Below are 13,024 nucleotides of genomic sequence, written 5' to 3'. Positions count from 1 at the left end.
TCGAGGGTTACCGATAGCCTATTCAATTTTACATTTGATAAGAGAATTACAAAATCAATCAAAAGTAATATATCTGCAGTGGGTACCTTCACATTGTGGCATCACCGGAAATGAAATAGTTGATGGTTTAGCAAAACAAGCGTCTTCACATGGTATGCTTATTTCATGTCGACCTTTCTTTACTGAATGCTTAGGTGAGATTAAGAGACAATGTCTAGACCTATGGAAAGAGTATTTTGATAAGAGATCTAAAGAGGTAGGTATTTGGTATAGGACAATACAACCTGAGCCGCTGGCCGTTCCTTGGATCAACAACTGCCTGAGTAGAAACGAATTAGTTATGGCTATGAGGCTAAGATCTGGGCATTTACCATTAAATAAATTTGCCTACTTGATGAGAAAAACAGAATCTCCAAACTGTACAGAATGTGGGGTAGTGGAGGATGTACTGCACATAATGTTAGAGTGTATTCGGAATGACAATCATAGGAATAATTTTACTCAAATTGTATGTTCTAGTATTAAGGAGGTTGGAGTATGTAACAGTGTTTTGGCTTTTCCTTTGTCCAGGGAAGCTAAAGCACTATATCGATTAGTTAGGGTGGGTTTAAAACTGCGATAATTTATCGGCGTTCTAGGCTCAACCTGCTATCTTTTTCTGTATGTAGTTGTTACAGAGCGACATAGTCAGTAGTGACTAAGCTCTTTAAATAAAGATTTAAAAAAAAAAACGGGTGTTATACGTAGTCGATCCCAAAGTCTGTCATAAATTAAAATAATTATTATAACCAAAGTATTCATTAGTTTTTAATTATTTATATCAATTTAAAGTACTGTGAGGGATTAACAATATCACATCGCATAAACAAATTCTGCAACCAGAGACTTCTGGAATGTCACCGTAAATCCTGTTAGCGGCAGTCTTTTCTGACGCGTAGCAGTTTCCTTGTTTTTCTTTACTAGAAGGTTTCACCCGAGATTATTCGAGTACTATTCTGGGACCATTCGAGTACAACAAAAACATTTTTTTTTTAATTGTGCCGGTGATAGAACTTTGGGACCAACTACGTATTAGCCGCGAAATGGCGAAGGTAAAAAACGGACCTGATGACGCCCATTCGCTGCAGATAAGGTATATAATTTACAACTGCTAATATAGATTCTAACCTACTCAATGTAATAAAAAAATCTTACTTTCAATAGTAATTCAATTACGAAAGTTGCTTAATTTTATTTCGTTTTAAAACTTTCATACACGCTCCTTGTAATTTCACTTTTGATTGCATGCATAAGTTATCATAAGGATAGTCTGATACTGACATCTTAAGTTTGAAAGACGCATGCATGGTGGGCAAAGATTTGTGCACATCGTCGGGGTGTAGTTTGCGTTTTAACACTTTCGGTGTTAATTTCGCCCAGGAAAGGAAAGGCTTTTGAGGAAAATTACATAAACTGCCTATATACGTCCCACTGCTGGGCACAGGCCTCCCCTCAATCAACCGGAGGGGGTATGGAGCGTACTCCACCACGCTGCTCCACTGCGTGTTGGTGGAGGTGTTTTTACGGCTAATAGCCGGGACCAACGGCTTAACGTGCCCTCCGAAGCACGGAATCATCTTACTTTTTCGGACAATCAGGTGATTCAAGCCTGAAAAGTCCTTACCAATCAAAGGACAGTCTCACAAAGTGATTTCGACAATTTCCCCATCGGGAATCGAACCCGGACCTCCAGATCGTGAGCCTAACGCTCTAACCACTAGACCACGGAGGCTGTTGAGAAAAATTATTATTATAATATGAAAATATAAATTACCTTCTCTTTATCTGCACTAATCATCCCGTTGTTAACAGTTGCAGTCTTGTTCCAACTCTAGAAAAGTAAATAACAATTAATACACACATAGTCCTGTCAATAAAGGGGTTGCAGAGTGGGTGAGAGGGGCCCAACCAATTCCTTCAGAAATGTGTTCAGTGTCACTTCCCTACTACTATAAGATAACATAAACAGCCTTGAGGTCTCAAAACTGCCCGCGGACCTCCTTTCATCCTTCCTTTCGCGGACTTGCTCCAGTATAGGATGACACAGATTCTCCAGGCAAGAAGTTCTCCGGAAAATAAATCATGTAAATAAAAAAAAGTTGACACCGATGTCTGGGCTAGTAACCAACCCCGTTGCCAAATTGTTCAATAGTTACGAAAACTAGCGATTTTGCCTGACGACTACAATGTATTACTATAGTAAAATAATATTATACATCAAAGACTACAATATACCGACACTAACACGTGTGACGGCTTAACGTGCTCTCCAAAACCCTAATCTAACGAGAATAAATATATTGTATGATTCCAGAAACATACTTACCATTTGTTTGACAACTGTATACAAGACATTCAACAATTTCGTGCTTTTCTTAGAAATTTGTGCAATTTTCTTGATAATTTCCTCTGACGATTGGGAAATATTCTCCATCATCTCTTTATTATATTTTAAACTGCAATAGATAATATTCTTTTGAGTTTCTTTAGCTGAGTTTAATATAGGTATATACAAAAAAATAAAATAAAAAAATAATATTTTAATAGTAATTTGCTAGTGCAGGTTACAAATAAAATTGGTCTCTATTTATATGTCGCCATTGCTGTTTGACAATTCGATATGCAATAACAACAGTATGAATGTAAAATTCACTTTATAGCAATGTTTACGGTTTGTGAAAACAACTGGTTATAGTGTTTGTTTCGCACTCACTATAGCTCGCAAAGTTTCGTTGATTGATTATGATTGTAATCACTCTTCTGCATTTGATATGTTTTGTCACACAGAATGACTAATAATTAATAACTTATTTTCCAAAGGCGTAAAAAAGCATACTTAACAGATGTTTACGCGGAACAAGTCGCGGGCGGAATACTAGTTAATAATAATACACTAAGCAGTGACCTTCATCGTTATAATGAACATATATGAAAACACTACATCGCCTTTACTTGTGCTCGTGGCAACATTAAAATTAGTCATATGCATTATACCTGAACTCTCCAATGTCGCAGTTTTTACACTTTTTCGCCAAATGTTCACTGACTTCAAGTTCACGTGGCGAGCCGGTGACTGCAGACAAAATCATCAAGCTATATTATGACAGTCGCAAAGCGCGCAAGTTATACCTAGTTTTTATCAGTAAAAATGGAAGAATATTATAGACAGGCGCAATGCACTAAAACTAAAAAATAAAATTCTGGTATGGCGATAAACCAATCGCGATGGCGAATGTAACAGCGTACAATTATAAGGGCCTTATTATATTACTCATCTGGCTCGAAGCGTGAGGTGTAGGTAGTAACATATTATACATCAATGGGTGTAGGTATAAAATTGTAACACGTTTTTTTTTACACTTCCCACTTGGCTGTATGGCATACAAGTGTGTGCCTACGCGCCGGGAAAAAGTTATGTCCGTTTGACATTTCGTTTACGCGATGACGATGGCAATTTAGTCCCGTCGCGATTATTTCTTTAAAGTGGTGTATAAGCCACATATATTATGATGAAAGGATGGTGAAGTCTTCTGGTGAGTGTTTAGATGGTTATTATCGTGGAACGTTGGCAATTATGAGCTACATCATCATTGGCCTTATACATCTGTTTCAGACGATTTATGACGTCATTGCCTCGAAGAAATGCACTTTCTTTCATGGCTGTGCAAGCCGATCCTAGAGCGGCAAACTCTACCGCACACTCTACAGGAGAAGTCTCCAACTGGTGGATTGTTGTCGGTTTGATGGCGTTTCATTCTCCTGCTCGCCAGTGTGTCAAACCAGGTGTGATCATGAGTGTCGCGTCCATCGAGCACACGCTTCCTCCACAGGTCTCGATCGTCGGCGAGCTCCTCCCATGCCTCGTGGTAAATTCCAAATGAGCTCATGTCTCTTTTGACGCAATCTTTAAATCGAAGCACCGGTCTTCCGACATCTCTCTTACCGTGTGCTATTACGCCAAGTAAAACACGACGTGGTAGACGGGAAGGTTCCATTCGGAACACGTGCCCCAGCCACTTCAAGCGCCTCTGTTTTAACAGAGCCGTGAGGCTGGGTAGCTGCGCGATTTCAAGAACCCTCTCGTTAGTGACCCTGTCTTTCCATGAGATCTCCAAGATGTTCCGGAGACAACGCATGTGGAATGTGTTTAGACGGCGTTCCTGTTTCGCATACGTGGTCCACGTTTCGGCACCGTACAACAGTATGGACAAGATGCAAGCCTGGTAAACGACCATTTTAGTCTTGGCAGTCAGATGTTTATTTCGCCATACTCTTGTACTTAATCTTCCGAACATGGTGGCCGCCTTGCCTATACGGATGTCGATCTCCGCATCAAGCGAGAGATTGTTCGACAAAGTCGACCCCAAATAGCAAAACTTGTCCACCACTTCCAAAGGGGCACCATCCAACAAAATGATTGGTGTTTCCGTGCAACCTTGAGCCAGTACAACCGTCTTTTTTGCGTTTATGCTCATGGAGAACAAGGTACATGCTCGTGAGAACCTATCCACGATAGCTTGGAGCTCGTGAGGGGAGGCCGCCACAAACGCTGCGTCATCGGCAAAAAGGAAACTGTCTGCATACAGGTCCTCACGACGTCGTTTAGACTTGAGCTGCGATATGATGTTAAACAGCTTCCCATCAGCCCTGGTGTGAAGGTGGATACCTTGTTGGTCGTTGCCAAAGGCGACTTTCAAAAGCAACGCAAAAAATATCCCAAACAAGGTAGGAGCCAACACGCAGCCCTGTCGTACACCTCTGCGCACATCAAACGGATCCGAAGTATTGCCGTTGAACACAACGCTGCCTTTCATATCTTCATGGAAAGCCTTTACTAGGCTTAACAGAAGCGGTGGGCATCCGATACACTCGAGTGCTGTATAAAGTCCCTCCCTGCTGACAGTGTCGAAGGCCTTGTTGAGATCAACAAAGGCAATAAACAGGGGGGTCTTCTGCTCTCTACACTTCTCCTGCAATTGGCGAAGTGTAAAAACCATATCTATTGTGGAACGCTGGGCGCGAAAACCACATTGGGATTCGGGATACACGCGATCGGCAAGTTTTTGGATTCTGGCTAGAACCACACGTCCAAACAACTTGCCAACAATGCTTAGGAGGGATATACCGCGGTAGTTGTTACACTCGCCGCGGTCACCCTTACCCTTGTATAGGGTAACAATGTTGGCGTCGCGCATATCTTGTGGAATATACCCCGCTTCCCAGCATTTCCACAACAGATTGTACAGAATGGGTGTAATGCACTCAAGTTTCATGATCTCTGCATTAGTTCCGTCACCTCCCGGACTCTTGCCGCATTTAAGCTGCTTAATAGCCTTGATAAGCTCCTCCACGGTAGGTGGGTCGTCCAACTCACTCCACGTTGCCGATTTGGGTATGCATTCTATTGCTATTGGCGAGATATTCACTGGAGTTGAGTAGAGCCCAGTGTAATGTTCTACCCATCGTGTGAGTTGCCGATTGTTATCTGTTATGATAGAACCATCGGCTTCCCTTAAAGGAGCTGTCTTTTTGGGAATCGGCCCGAGCGCTTGTTTAATCCCAGAGTAGACACCGCGAAAATTTCCCATGTCAGCGCACGACTGTATGCCACGGCAAAGTTCGGTCCAATATGCATTGGCGTAGTGTCGTGTGACCCTTTGGAGTGCCGCTTTGGATGATTTCCACTCCTGTTCGGTGTTTTGGCAGGGATTTTCCCGATGTCTCAGGGCAGCCTTGCGTTTTGCGTCAAGCAGAGGGCGGATATGCTCCACGTTATCTGCAAACCAGTCTGGAGATTTGACTTTCTGATGACCGAAAGCCGTGGCAGCTGTTGTTGTTAGGAGGTTTTTTACTCTCTCGCACTCTTCCAAAATGGGCGCATCCACATCCCAGAAAGCAGTTTCTTCGCGTACGAGTGTTTCAAAAGTTTTTAGCATCTCGTCATTCCTAATATTTTGCGTATCAATTTTCTTTTTGCCTGGTGGTCTGGACGAATGGATTTTGTGTACGGATAACGCGATTCTACTGGCAACCAGGGAGTGGTCGGTGTCGCAGTCAGCACTTTGGTAAGAGCGTGTGTGCTATGTTCATGACAATGACCTAACCTCACGTTCTTTCTTTCAGTATAAAAACAATGGTTTAGTCCATCGACTAGGGGGAATGCTGTTATAATATCGTCCCACGTGATGTGGTGAGTGTTTAAACCTAAAATTCCGCGTCGTAACGGGGTTGACAGAGCTGTAACATGTCATTTTGTTACAGGGGTCAAAGTCCACCGGCAGAGTCCAGTGTCAAAGTTCAACTAGAATGATCAACTTCAAGGCTTTCCTTCAGGGTCTAGCTCCCCAGCCATGACTACCATTTGTGTTCATTATTTGCTTTTGCCGTCAGGGACAGTTCCTGTTGCGGTCATTAATATAAGTCCAGTTTGGGTGTTTGAATCTCTGGATACCACCTGGATATCTCTTTCTCATGGTTAATTTAACCTATTATGGATAGTGCCATTCTCACGAGGTGTTATTCTACTAATACATGGAGTATTTATCCTCAATACATACTCCATGCCTTTTGGTCAGGACCTGCCGTCCTGACACTTTACTTATCCTCATAGGGATAAAACCTAGTTGTTTAGGAATAATACTAAGTTAAGACACCATGTTATAGTAATAGATTTATTTCTTAATTTACATTAGGATGTTTTGTAACAGACTGACTTCATATTGTTTTATTGTGAAATTGTTGAATCAATTACACCATTGTTAAAAGTGAAATCTTTATTATTTCCAACACCTTGGCTTTGTTTGCAATAGGAGGGGATCTTCTATACGGCGCCCAACATTTTAATCTTATTCTCCCCCTATTCTCTGAGTTCGGTGCCTATTTCCACGCCCTGGGAAACTAATATCTCATCATAAGACAACATCTATAGGGGTAACTCACCCCACACCTTTAAAGTATTACAGTAAGCGCCCAACGTTTGGCTCAGAAAAGCAAGGTTGGAAATTAGTAGGTATTTCACTTTCTTTGTTCTTTGTAACATAACCTAGTTATAAGCACATGGTGTAACTTTATAGCAAATAGGGTGTGTTTTCTTTTAATAGGTACACATTTATGACTTTACTTTTCTACTTATAAGTAGGTATGTAAACTTAAAATTTTGCATATCTCCAGTTGTTGTTGCACAGGGACATAGTGATAATTTTGGTTTGCCAAAATTCATTCATCATCGGCATCCACTCCACGGCTATCATCCTGTGCCGCAAAGGCTGAAAAGCCGCAAAAGCTTCGCCAAGTGTGTGTCGCCTCTACGTGACAGGGACCGCTCTAAAGAAAGATGCAGGATCTGGCAGGAACGGGTACACCTCCCAAAACCTTTTGTTTCGCCGTCCGAGAGACCTCCGCCAGGTCTTGATTTGCCTTGGCTTACCTGGAAGTCTCTAAATAGACTTCGGACTCAGGTGGGCCGAAGTAAGGACAATTTGTTCAGGTGGGGTTTCTCGGATGGCTCGGACTTAAAGTGCAAGTGCGGCACTGTTCCCCAAACGATGGAACATCTTACATCGTGTCCTGCGTGCCCGAACACCTGTACGCAGGAGGATCTGATGAGCGCTGCAGATAGCGCCATACTTGTTGCCAAGTTTTGGGCCGATACAATTTAGTTTGCCATCGACACGATAAGAAGATAGTGATAATTTTATTGACAGGACCATAGTATCTCTCAGATTTCTTTTTCTTATTTTAAGCTGAGTTAGTTTACATAGGGCCATAGTCATATACTTTTAATATCACATAGGACTATAGTGACACAATTCCTTTTTCTAGTAATTTATACAATTATAAACATAGTGACTCAGAGCACATAGAAGTTCTTACATAGACATAGTAATAGACTGTGGGTTTTTATATTATTTTATTTGTTAGTGGTTATATAGGAACGTAGTATTCATAAATTTGATACATAGGACCATAGTAGCGTGTAGATAAGTACCCAATAGGGGTGTTACTTATAATTTTTTTTTTCCTTACATTTTGTTAGTACTTAGAGTACTATAACTGTATTCACATACATTTGTGTCATAACCATAGTTCTTCTTCACTTATCTGGTATACTGTTCTTACTTTGTTTACTCAGAATGGCGGAATTCAATGCTAATATTAACTTCTTGTTGAAAGATGAACTTATTCATGAACTTTCTATTCGGAACGTAAAGGTTGACCAGGATAATACTGTTGAGCAATTACGAAAATTATTTCGACAAACTTGTAAACAAGCCCGTCGCGGCAGTATAGTTGTACCATCTCAGGGTTTTGAGTGTGATCTTGATGATGAACATAAAACTTTAACATTAAAAATAAACGAAATCATCTCTTGTTTATCGAGCCCGGACAAATCTCCTTCGGCCCATCAGCGTATTCTAGGCCGTGCTCAGTATTTGCTTTTGCGGTTGTCTCGCATAGAACGTCCGGCCGATGACCTTGAAAAACTGAAAACTTCTTTATTGTTATCATTGGCCAATAATGATATCACTTCCGATTCATCTTCAGATTCCGAGCATGAATTAAACCGTCCGTCGTGTATTAACAAATATAAAACTATTATTTCTCATGATCTATACTTATAATAAATCTGTAGAGAGGTCAATTCTGTACATTAAATATTTTTTCAAAATAACTATCAGGGGGTGATAAGTGATCGATACTGATGCCAAAAATGCAATCAGTAAAATTTTTGTCTGTCTGTCTGTCTGTCTATCTGTCTGTCTGTCTGTCTGTCTGTATGTTCCTTATAGAAACAAAAACTACTGGACGGATTTTAATGAAACTTGGTACAATTATTCTTCACACTCCTGGACAGGTCATAGTATACTTTTCATCACGCTACAATCAATAGGAGCAGAGTAGTGAAGGGAAATCCTTTTGTATGAAAAACCTAAACCACTCAAGTTAGACGTTTGAAATTTGGCATGAAGGTACCTTAGATACCGTAGAGGTGCACTAAGAAAGGAATTCCCGAAATTCCTACGGGAACGGGAATTAGCGGGAAAATCCTTTTGTATGAAAAATCTAAACCACTCAAGTTAGACTTTTGAAATTTGGCATGCAGGTACCTTAGATAACGTAAAGGTGCACTAAGAAAGGAATTCCCGAAATTCCCACGGGAACGGGAATTAGCGGAAAAATATTTTTGTATGAAAAATCTAAACCATTCAAGTTAGATGTTTGAAATTTGTCATGCAGGTACCTTAGATACCGTAGAGGTGTACTAAGAAAGGAATTCCCGAAATTCCCACGGGAACGGGAATTAGCGGGAAAATCCTTTTGTATGAAAAATCTAAACCACTCAAGTTAGACGTTTGAAATTTGGCATGCAGGTACCATAGGTACCGTAGAGGTGCACTAAGAAAGGAATTCCCAAAATTCTCACGGGAACGGGAATTAGCGGGAAATACCTTTTGTATGAAAAATCTAAACCACTCAAGTTAGACATTTGAAATTTAGCATGCAGATACCTTAGGTACCGTGGAGGTGCACTAAGAAAGGAATTCCCGAAATTCTCACGAGAACGGGAATTAGCGGGAAAATCCTTTTGTATGAAAAATCTAAACCATTCAAGTTAGACGTTTGAAATTTGTCATGCAGGTACCTTAGGTACCGTGGAGGTGCACTAAGAAAGGAATTCCCGAAATTCCCACGGAAACGGGAATTAACGGGAAAATCCTTTTGTATGAAAAATCTAAACCACTCAAGTTAGACGTTTGAAATTTGGCATGCAGGTACTTTAGTAAACTTAAAGCTTAGTTGCAACAGGATATTACAAAATTCCCACGGGAACGGTAGTTAGCGGGAAAAAACATTTGTATGAAAAAATCAAATCTAAATAAAAGGAGAAACTGACTGACTCAGTGACTGACATATCAACGCATAGCCTGAACGGCTAAATGTAGGCATTTGAAATTTGGAAGGGACATAGCTTATGTACCGTAGAGGTGCACTAAGAAAGGAATTCCCGGAATTCCCACGGGAACGGAAATTAGCGGGAAAATCCTTTTGTATGAAAAATCTAAACCGCTTAAGTTAGACGCTTGAAATTTGGCATGCAGGTACCTTAGTTAACTTAAACCTTAGTTGCAACAGGATATTGCAAAATTCCCACGGAAACGGGAGTTAGCGGGAAAAAAACATTTGTATGAAAAAATCGAAACCGCGTAAGATAGATGTTTTCAATTCAATTCAATTAAATTATTTATTGCATTCCATGTAGTACAATGGGGTGTTACATAGGCATAGGAACTAAAACATGGACCCTGTAGGGCACAGCAACGTTGAAGGGAAGAGAGGAAGTGTGTATTAAAATTAAAACTCAATGAACAATCAATTAAAAAAAAATCAATTCAATCAATTGATTCAATCTAGCATGCATGCATACCTTAGTAAATATAAAGTTTATTTTTGGCTGTATTTTGAAAAATGGGAGTTATTGGGAAAAAAATTGTATGAAAAAATCTAAACTGCATAAGTTAGATGCTTGAAATTTGATATGCACTCCCACACACACAAAGATCTCTCTCTTATATAACACGCCACGCGGACGAAGTCGCGGGCAAAAGCTAGTTTATCATAAAATATGTTAACACTTTCAAGGACAGAACGTCTAATGACGTTCCGATCCCAAGGTGTCATATATAAGTCAATTTCGCCCAAATTGTCGCTTAAACCCATTTGACTTTTGAGTCAAAAGTTAAATGTACCTACCGACTATTTTTTTTTATTTATTTAATTTTTTTTTATGGTTTTTTTTCTTCGGTACCTTGACGTTGGTAGAATCATCGTTTCTAAACGATGCAGCCATAAACTTTAAAAAGTGAAGTGAAAGTGAAGTGAGTCAAAAGTTTTGATCCTCGATATTACCTATTATGAACCATCAATGATCCATGCTATCTGTCCGTGAAAGGGTTAAAATGCACTGCAAACGAAAAAGCGATGACAGCCGCCGGTGGGGCACAAAACAAAGTTTAATAATATGGTGAATTGTTATTTCAGGAGAATTTATTAAATTCAACAGAGCCATTGTATTATGCAAGGGACTACATAGATAATTATCCAGATAATTAACATAATTATATTATCTATCATCATAGACCTACAAAGATAAGAATGCAAGACTACATCTTCTACAAGACAATAATTAAAGCATTAGAAATAGACTTCTAAGGCCAATGATGAGACCTGTATATAGAATTTACCTTTTAGTCATATGGCTATTATCAACATTTACCACAGAAAATACTTCTAAGAGTTAGATACATATACACACAGCAGCATGCAGCATGTATACAGCAGTTATTAAATTATGTATATGTATAATGAAATGACTACTACCAAAATCAAAAGTACAGATTAGATATTGCCTTACTCTTGTATATGTTATTTTCCAGAAGACATATTTTTAAAACGGTATTTTTATGGTGATGCAAAACTAATAATATTACATATACATATAAACACGATGTAAATATAAGTGTTGCAAACCAATGGCAAAATTGAATAAATTACTAAATATTAAAAAAATAAACTATACATACATTCCTCAATGCCCCGTTTAAAAGGAGAAACATTGCGTGACAACAAGTTTCTCATTTCATCTTCAGGTCTTTGTTCAATGGTGCTTGTAGGTACACAGCTAAGGATGGGCAGAGATTTATCCACACTGCAAGGCAATAAAAATAATCGTAAATATTGAGGGTACTTCTCAAATAAATTTTATACTACACCTGTCCGAAATGCCTTCTTCCTTTTTTAAAGAGGGGAGATGTTACTGTCATACTAAATAAGTAGAGAAGTTTTCGAAAAATTGTATTGTTACTTTCTAAAATTAAAGTTTGTGACATGTCAAAAGACAAACAGCTTTGTAGCCGTAAATGTTACTAGTGCAGTGGTAGAGGAGCTTGGCGCGGCTGTACGTATTTCAATAAAAACAAAAGAAACATTATTATAATAATGCCATATTGTAGCATTATAAATTTCCATACAAAGCAGTTAGCTATTTTCCTTGTAGATGTAGCATAAAGCATTATGTATTTCTCAGGAGAGAGTATGATTCCCAATTCAGGTGTATTATGGCTCTTGGCCAATACCCTCATTGGCCATTGGTCACTTTCTTTCCTTGGTGATCAACGTAGGTACTAGTAATATTATTAAAATAATACAAAAATATTTTTAATTAAGTAATGCTTACGTTGGATGAACTGGTGGAGGAAGGTTTGTAAAGTTAGATGGTCTCATCTCTTGCTGGGTCTCTGAAAATAAAAATATATATTAAGTAGGTACCTCCCTATGCAATATATCATCGCTGACGTCGCTAACTGACGTATCTGAAACGTTTAGCGAATCTGATTTGCACCTTTTGTTATTGTCAATAAGACAAATTATTTTAGCAAAAAATTGCAGATATGTCAGCCACAATAGGTGAAAATGAAAACATAATAGTTATAAAATCTACACTAGGTCTTAAATAATTGTATTGCATGTTATAATTGTTTAGTAATAAATATATGTAACTGCATAACTTAATACCTTCTGATGTAGGTGATGGTTTTTTGAGATGACTTCTAGCATGTGGTGGCAGGACTCCAGTTCGATAAAATTCAGCTTCTTCAAATACTGATGCACGTACAAACCGGCAATTTGGAAATGTACACACAGCATTCTGGTAATTCCAGCAGAATGTATATACTCCAGCCAACTGAGATACGTCGACTTCATGTGCATATCTGCATACAGGCCTCTTGCAGTTGCCTCTAATAAATTCTTTGCAGATTTCTTTCTTGGGACGTTCTTCTGTCTGTTCTACAGCACGCTCTTCTGATGTTGTTAGCTCTTGGCTATGATCCCCCTCTCCACCTGAGCTGCTTTGTGACTCATCATCATCCTCTTTTTCTTGTTTAATAACAATATTTAGATTCAAACAATAACAACAACAACAAAA

At 39.2% G+C, this 13,024-nt stretch overlaps 1 protein-coding gene across 1 annotated transcript; it reads right to left on the bottom strand.

The window, feature by feature from the left end:
• Positions 1 to 214: 214 nt before the first annotated feature.
• LOC126381309 (uncharacterized) lies at positions 215 to 12,995 on the bottom strand. The gene is made up of 7 exons (XM_050030808.1): positions 12,613 to 12,995; positions 12,275 to 12,335; positions 11,622 to 11,746; positions 3,034 to 3,112; positions 2,366 to 2,495; positions 1,814 to 1,870; positions 215 to 220 (listed from the first exon to the last, which is right to left on the bottom strand). Exons 2-7 carry the CDS (start codon positions 12,319 to 12,321, stop codon positions 215 to 217), a joined length of 444 nt encoding a protein of 147 aa, XP_049886765.1. The 5' UTR covers positions 12,322 to 12,335; positions 12,613 to 12,995.
• Between the last annotated feature and the right edge of the window lie 29 nt (positions 12,996 to 13,024).

Source organism: Pectinophora gossypiella, unplaced genomic scaffold, assembly GCF_024362695.1.
Source record: "Pectinophora gossypiella unplaced genomic scaffold, ilPecGoss1.1 Pgos_44, whole genome shotgun sequence".
NCBI lineage: Eukaryota > Metazoa > Arthropoda > Insecta > Lepidoptera > Gelechiidae > Pectinophora > Pectinophora gossypiella.
This window is presented reverse-complemented; position numbering and strand designations above follow the sequence as displayed.